General features: G+C 25.1%; 1 protein-coding gene across 1 annotated transcript in view; it reads left to right on the top strand.

Annotated features, from left to right (window-relative positions):
* The first annotated feature begins 1,025 nt into the window (after positions 1-1,025).
* LOC117175967 (nardilysin-like) overlaps positions 1,026-8,427 on the top strand; it is a 40,578-nt gene continuing 33,176 nt past the window's right edge. Inside the window, exons 1-4 of the mRNA XM_033365852.1 lie at positions 1,026-1,584; positions 7,501-7,589; positions 7,754-7,938; positions 8,007-8,120. Coding sequence (XP_033221743.1) covers positions 1,220-1,584; positions 7,501-7,589; positions 7,754-7,938; positions 8,007-8,120 — 753 coding nt within the window. The 5' untranslated portion in view covers positions 1,026-1,219. The remainder of the gene's footprint in view (positions 1,585-7,500; positions 7,590-7,753; positions 7,939-8,006; positions 8,121-8,427) is intronic.

Raw genomic sequence — 8,427 nt, 5'->3', positions numbered from 1 at the left:
AACTTCATAAACTATTTGCAATTTTAAAATAACTTCAAAATAATATACTCTAAATTATAGGCTTTCATTAAATTTCAAATATTATTTCAGTCTAAAATATTCCATTTTTAAACCATTCCATTTGAAAATTTTTAATTCAGAAAAAGAACAATGACTAAATATTTTAAAATATCTGACTGTTTATTTAAAATTAGTGAGTATAAATTAAATATTCAAATTTCAAACAATTTAAACGAAGATTAGATTTTGGCAGATTTCGAGCAATAAATATAGAAGCTTTTCAAGCGTTTTGAAAGGCTTCAGAGGAATAAAAAACCTTTCCCAGAAACATTGCAAATTACTTTTTATTTTGAAAAATTATTTTTAAGAGAATACTTAAAAACATTTTAAAATTATGAAAAATGAATGTGGAAGATTTTGAGGAATTTTCTTTATTTTCAATGATTTAAAAAAATGTTAAGAAAAATTCGAATCATTTAAAAAGATAATTAGAAGTTCTGAAAAAATTTAACAAATAATTTAAATTTTTAGAAAATGTAGAATAACATTGAGTTGTTTAAAGATTTTGAAATAAAATTTTGAAGCATTTTAAGAATTTTTAAACTATTTAAAATCAAAATAATTGAACTTTAATTTAAGAAGTGTTTAGTTTATAAAAGCAGAGAAATCGTTTAATTTTTAACGTTTCTACCTTAAAATTGCTTAAAATGATATAATTTTGAAAACTTTTTTAATTTATTGGTTTATTCTTAAATTTAGAGCACTCAAAATTATAACATAGATTTATATATATTTTTATATTTTTAGTTTTATTTAAAAAATTTCATTGTTCGTGAAAAAGGCTAGCGAATCGGGAATTTCGCTTTAATTAAAACGAACAGAAAAAATTTAAAAAATGTATTATACGATTGTAAACAAATTTTAAAATTTGCCGCCAATTTTCAAAATACACTGCCAGCGTCAAGGATAAACGGATAAACTACGAACAAATCACTTCATTAACCTAAAAAAAAACTATAATGTCTATAATGTTCATGATTTAGCCATATTTTTATTAGCAGGCAATTAAAACAAAAAGTTAATATTTATACAGACTAATAAAACTATGAAAAGAAATCGAGAAATTGAGCGCTTCGAGCTTTTAACTTTTCTCTCTGTTTTTTGGGGTTAGTCTTCGGAGATGTTTCGGCAGGTGAACGTACGTGTGACGTGAACGTAGATGGTTTGCTTCTTCAACATCTGCACCTCTAAACTACTATCTCAATGTTACGGTAATAAAGTGTTCGTTCCGTTGATAATGCCAAAACGGTATAGAATACAAAGCTTCCCTGTAAAGAAAAAATTGAAACTGACAGACAATTCGAGTGGAATCAAGAAGCCGACGATCACCACGAGTGAAAAGTCTAACCTCACAAATTCAACAAATCTCGGTAAAATGCAGCGAGCAAATTCTTTGTATTCTAATAGTTCAAACACCGGGCCTCCCAAATTGAGTAATTTAGAAACGCTTCATAATGAAAGAGACGTTAAAGTTGTTTATCTTGACGTTCCTGTAAAATCGGAGAATGACAAGAAAGAGTACAGGTAAGTTTCAAAATGACAGTTTATTATTGATAATCCGGAGGGGCTTTAAAAAAAAATAAAGAGAAAACTGGACTTTCAGAGGGGAAAAAAATAATATATGGAATGTAAGTAACACTATGAGAATTACTCATGCGAAGGATGACCAGATGTCCTGATTTTTGGCTTTTTTGTGCTCTGTCCTGATTTTTCATGCCGGAAAAGGAAATTTCGGGGAAAAGAATATACGTAACTTTTCCTTTTTTTCAACGTTTTGAAATTAATATGGGGTTTTAAATAAGAAAAAATCAGTTTTTTAAAAAAAGGATAAAAGAAGTACTTATTGCAAACTTTTTGTGAAAAAGTAGTCACCTCTTAAGTAATGTTCAAAGAATAATTTCCACCTAATTACTTTCAATTTTTATAATCCAATCATCTTTTATTGTGTCCGAAAAATATCCAAAAACTGCAAAATATCAGTTTTCTATCAAATTTATGCTAAATACCGTACTTTAAATAGAATTTCAACATGAATTTTTTTTAATCGATTTGTTTGTACCTTTTTTTTCTCCTATAATGTGTGAAAAGTTATTATCTTTCAGGAAAAATGATTTAAAGTTGATCAAAAATCCGGGAATTTACTTCTAATCGCAGAAAAATTCAAGTTTTCATTATTTTAATAATTTTGGTAAATTTATAAAAGTGATTTCTACTTTATCTATAGTCGCAGATTTTTCAGATTATCTCAATTTACTCGAAATAAATGATAATTTATTATTGAATTTGTATTATTTTTCATCAGAAGAAAAAACTGTTGCAATTTTCTTCTCTGAGATTTTTTTTCGTTGATTTAAGTTTGATCATCGAATTGATGATATTTCTAGACATGCAGAAAGAATCATTTTCTCAATTAAAAAAAATTATTTATCACATTATCGTTTTTATTTTAGAACAGGGAGTTTCCGTACAGAAATATAATTTCACTCGGATTTTGTTAAATTGTTTGTTACGAATCCGTGCTTCTTTAATTGAAAATTCAACTCCTTGGTTAAAAATTAAACTCCTTTGTCAAAAATTATTTTTTTGGTTGCCCATTTACAATTTTAATTGAAGTAAATTCATCTCTATTAAAAATGTAAGTACTTTGTTGAAAATCAATTTTTTTAAACTAAAAATGTATTCATTATAATAGAAAATTAAACTATTTTGCTGAAAATTCGTTTTTTGTTTGTTTGTTAAGAATTATATTTTCAGCAGAAAATTTAACCATTCTGTTTTTAGTTGAAACTGTATATTTTGGATGAAAATTGATATTTTTCTCAAAATTGCTGCAAATTCAACAATTTGGATGAAAATTTGTTTGTTTTTTTTTTAAATTGAAAATTCAATTATTTCGTTGAAAAGACAAAAATTTGGTTAAAAATCGATTTTTTAAATTATCTTTCTTTTATCTTCTTTTATGCTCTTTTCGGTTAAAAATTCAAGTATTCAAGTTAAATATTTATCATTTTGTTGAAAATTCATATTTTAGGTTGAAAATAAAATTACTTCGTTGAAACTCAAAATCTTTTGTTAAATATGAATTTTTTTGTTAAAGATTCATAATTTTTATTAACAATTCACGTCTTTGGATGAAAAGGAGTTTTTGGCCGAAAATTTCACTATATATATATTTTTTTTTATAATTATTATTTATCTGCACTGAAAATGTAAATATTATTTCAGTTGAATATTTCACAATTTTAGTAAAAAATGTATCACATTGGTTAAACATTCATTTTTGACTAAAAATGATTTATCCAATTTTTTGTTAAAAAATTATCTTTTTTTGTTGAAAAATCATCTTTTTTTGTATAAATTAATCTTCTTGGCTGAAAATTATTCTCTTTGAACAAAAAATCAACTATTCCAGTTGAAAATTCATCTTTCTGGTTTAAAATTCAACTATTTCAGCTAAATATTTATATTCTCATTTGAAACTTCGTCACTTTGTTTGAAAATTTAGGTATTTTTTTCAAGTTAGTTTTTTTTATTGACAGTTTTTTTTTGGAAAGTAATTTTTTTAACTTTAAATTTAATTATTTAAATTTCAACTATTTTTTAAATTAAAAGTGTAACTATTCAATTATTTTATTAAAAATGGATATTTTTAGTCCATAATTTAGATGTTTGTTTCAAAATTAATTTATTTTGCAGCGTTTTTCTCAGTTGTGTTAAAGGAGTTTTGTGTTACTTTTAGTTGGCCGTGAAAATTGAGAAACATGACAGGGAAAAATCGGGAAATGACCGGGAATTTCAAACCTTCCGCCGAATTACCACCCTAACTTCTTGTTTAACATAGTTTATAATTATTAAAACAATTTTTCTCCCTAAAATTTAAATAAATAATTATTGCTTGGAATTAATGACATAAATAACGAAGGTTAAAAGTAATATATTTTTTAATCATACTAGAACATTGTGCACACTACGTGGCACTGATTATACTTTCTTTAGAAAAAAACTCTTTATTTTCCAACATTTTTTTATGGATTTTACAGAAACTCTTTTAGGATTTTAGAACGATGCATATAATTTACAGAATGTTCCCCATTGTATAAAGGACACCATTTTTTCGGCTACAGTTTTTTTTAAATAGGCAGATTTTTTTTTTTATTTGCAAAATATGACAGAATATGAGATATTTCCGGATGAACTATTCATAAATTAAATTTGACTATTTGAATTTGATTCCAATTTTCTATAAGGTTCCATTCACCGCGTTTTCTGGTCATATTTTCTGCATAAATGTATTTAATTATTTTGTCTTTATATACAAATTTTCTTTTTAAAGTTCAAAAGTAAGAAACATGGGACATTTATATTCATGGTAAAATTTAGCAGAGACGGTTGTTTATTGCTACTTCTATCAAAACATGGAGTATTTTAATCAGCCTTTGCTCGAATAATCCTGTATATGTGACTGTGGTCCCAGGACCACTATTTAAACAGATTTTCAAAATTATCGCTAATCGTAAATAGCGTCTGAAAATACTTTTTCGTTCAAAATTCCACCTGATTAGCTGAAAGTGGAACTACTTTATTGAAAATTCTTTTTTTTTGTTTTGGTTGATTTGGTTGATGACTAATTCACCTTTTTGTTTGAAAATTAAACTTTTAGGTTGAATCCTCATGTATTTTGTTAAAAATAAGTTTTTAAAAAATATTAATTGTGTAATTAAAAATTAGTTTTTTTATATTCATTTTTTTAATTAAAAACGTAACTAAATTTTATATCGAAATTTTTTTGTTAGACATTTAATCTTTTTGGTATGAAATTTATTTGCTTAGTTAAGAATTTAAATATTTTATTGAGTTAAAAACTTATTTGTGTAACTGAAAATGAAACTATTCTATTTTTGGTTGACAATTTATCTTTTTCATTTAAAAATTATCTATTTTGTTTTAAAAATTCTTTTTTTTTTTGTGGAGAATTAACCCTTTTGGTTGAAAACTACTTTTTTCTTTAAAATTAGTTTTGTTTATTCAAATTTAATTTTTTAACTAAAAACTAAAGTATTTCATTTTTCGTCGATTTTTTTTATAGGTATTTAATATTTTTGTTGAAAATTCGTCGTTTTTATTCATAGTTGAACTATTTTGTTGAACAAATTATCAGGTTAAAAACGCGTTTCTCTAACTTTAAATTAAACAATTCCATTTTTTGTTGGAAATTGATCTTTTTTAGTTGAAAATTCATTTTATTTTGTGGAAATTTGGTCTTTTTTATATAAAATTCATCTTCTGGGTTACAAAATTAAGAAATTTGATTTAAAATTCGTATTTTTTTAAATTGAAAATTAATTTTTATACTAAAAATTTAGTAATTTCATGTTTGCTACAAAATTGATCTTTTTCAGATGCAGATTCATTTATTTTCTTTAAAAAATCGCCTTTTTAGTCGAAAATTCAATTCTTTTGGTAGAATATGTATAATTTTTTGTTGAAAATTCTTATTTTTGTTTTAGTTTAACAGTTTTTCATTGGAAATTAAAATATTTTTTAGTTAAAATATCAGCTATTACGTTTTTTGTGGAGAATTCTTTTTTTATTAACGATTTTTTATTTTTCTTGATAATGTAACTATTTTTTGTCAAATTGTCTTTTTCGTGGTTAAAATTTAATTAATTTAACTAAAAATTTAATAATAAAATTGTACATTAATAAATCTGTAATTTTGGTCAATTCTTTTATGCACACAAATGATACATTCTTTGTCATTGTCCTTCAACTGAAACTCAATTTCTAATTAAGTGTGTGAATTTGGCAATATTCCTTCCTGCGATTCTTTTAATTTACCCAATCGGCATTGAGGAAAATCAAGGAATTAGTTCGATTTTTGTTTAAAAAAATTAATTTTGAACACCAAAAACGAATTTTTAAATAAATTTATGAATCTTCAACCAAAATATGTATGTTTAAGAAATAATTGCAACTTTAAACCAAGGAGTTAAACTTGTACCCTAAAAAGATGACTTCAACGAAAAATATAATAGTTGATATTTCAACCAAAAATATTTTTAACAAACGAAAAATATTGTCTACCAAAAATAAAACGAATTCTCAATCAAATACATAAATTTGCAACCAATTAGTTAAATTTTCTACCAATTTTATCAATTTTCAAGACGCAAATATGAATTTTCCATAAAAAGAAAGTTTGTTAGTCAAAAAAAGAAACAAAGTTTCAATCAAATTGTGGAATTTTCAAGCCAAAAAGATGATTTTTCAACAAAACAATTGATTTTTCAACGAAAAAGTATGACTTTTTAACAAAATCGTTGCATTTTAACAAAGTATCGAATTTTATAGAAATTGGGAACATGTGGAACGATTTAATTCACGTGATTGCTTTTTAAATTCATCTTGATTATTTTTATGAATTTCATTGAATTCTTCTCATTTCCATAAACTCCTCTAAATTGAGTCAAATTTTACTGAAATCAATGGAATTTCTCGAGTTTTAAAATTATTTCCCATTAATTTTAATTGAAAATCCTGAAATCTTTTAATTCTTTAGGATTTTTTAATTAACTTGGATTGGATTTTGTAGCGTTTCAAAGATTTGAAGTGTCTTTACATTTGTTTCAATTAATTTGGAATTCGCCCTTATTAATTTATCCTCAATTTTTTTTTAATTCGTCTAAATTCAATCAATGAGTCAATTCAATGAATTTATTTATGTTTTTTATTTGTTTTCAATTCTCTAGATGGCTTTTTAGTTCAGCTTGATATTTTATGAATTTCATCTAATTCTACACATTTCCCTTTAATTTCTCTAAATTCACGCAAAATTAATTGTCATCAATGGATTTTTTTCGATTAAACAAATTTTTCTAATTCACTTGAATTTTTTGTATGTTAACTTGAATTGTTTTATAGTCATTAGTCACTTCTCGGGTTAGAAATTAGTAGTTTTTCAATTATTGTAATTTTTTAATTTACTTAAATTCTTCTAAATTAACTCAATTTTATTTAATTCAATAGATTTTTTTTCAATTTTTAAAAGTTTTTATGTAATTGAAATCTTAAATTCTTTTAACCTCACGCTGAGGTCTTAGGTATTCCACCAAATTCTTTTGAATTTCCTTGAAATTTACTAAGCTCATTTAAAATTTACTAAATTAAATAAAGTTTTTTCATATTTCTAAATTGTTTTTAATTTATTTGATTTTTTTTATATTCACCTTGAATTTTTATGAATTTCATTGGATTCTTCTGCTTTCCGTTAAATTCCTCTAAGTTCGTAAAATGCAGTTTTTTGTCCTTGATATGTCAGAAGTTTTTGAAGAAAAAAGGCTTTTGTGTTTACTCTTTGAGTGTTACCTTTTAATTAAATTAAATGTATCTCCTCTCCCGATAAATTTAAAAAAGTTAATATGTATTCTTTAATGGGATTAGAGTAATTCGATTGGAAAATGGATTAACGGCTTTGCTAATCGCTGATGTGCACTCCTCTGAAGCCTTTAAAAATGGATTTGGAGACACAGGTAACTTGTTTTTTAATCAATATTTCCCATTTTCATACATAATTCTTTTAATTCTTTATTTGAATTTTTTTTTATTTTTAAATTGTACCAAGAAAGTTTATTTTTTGCCGCGTTTTTATCTAGGCAATTTAGTTTCTTTTTCCTCTATTTACTGTTAATTTCAGGTGCAGAATCGGCTTCTTCAAGTGACGATTCGGAAGAGAGTGACGCAGATGACGAAGAAAGTGATGAAACTGATGAAGACGATGATGATGACGATGACGAAGTAACGGACGAATTCAAAGAAGCAGGCGAAGAAGATGCAAAGTGTCCAATTTCATCGAAACGTTCCAAAAAGGAAGAAAAAATGGTTTGAAAAATATTATTTTATCAAATATTGTGTCCTGATTTAAACTTATTAATAATAATTCATTTCAGGCTGCTTGTGCTTTGTGTGTCGGCGTTGGAAGTTTCAGCGATCCTCCGGAAATTCCAGGATTGGCTCATTTTTTAGAGCACATGGTATTTATGGGCTCAGAGAAATATCCCGAGGTACTTTTTCAACTTTATTAAAGCCCACTGTAACATTTTACTAAGGGACTTTTTAAAATAATATGTTAAACTGGGGGGGGGGGGGGGGCAGAATGTTATATCACACATGGAAAATAGAAATGTGAATAAGAATTTTTTGAAATTCTTGAAAAAAAATGAGAATTAATAAGTTTATTTTACATACAACTTTTTTTTCGTAATAGCCAATGTTTTTATGGAACATCTAGAAACTAAAATCTTTAACCAAGCCAAACTTAAACCAGAATTCTAGTTCCGTTACGTTGATGACACATTTGTCATCTGGCGA

This window comes from Belonocnema kinseyi, chromosome 7, assembly GCF_010883055.1.
Source record: "Belonocnema kinseyi isolate 2016_QV_RU_SX_M_011 chromosome 7, B_treatae_v1, whole genome shotgun sequence".
Classification (NCBI taxonomy): Eukaryota; Metazoa; Arthropoda; class Insecta; order Hymenoptera; family Cynipidae; genus Belonocnema; species Belonocnema kinseyi.
Note: the sequence above shows the minus strand (reverse complement) of the source record. Positions and strands in the feature narration are given on the sequence as shown.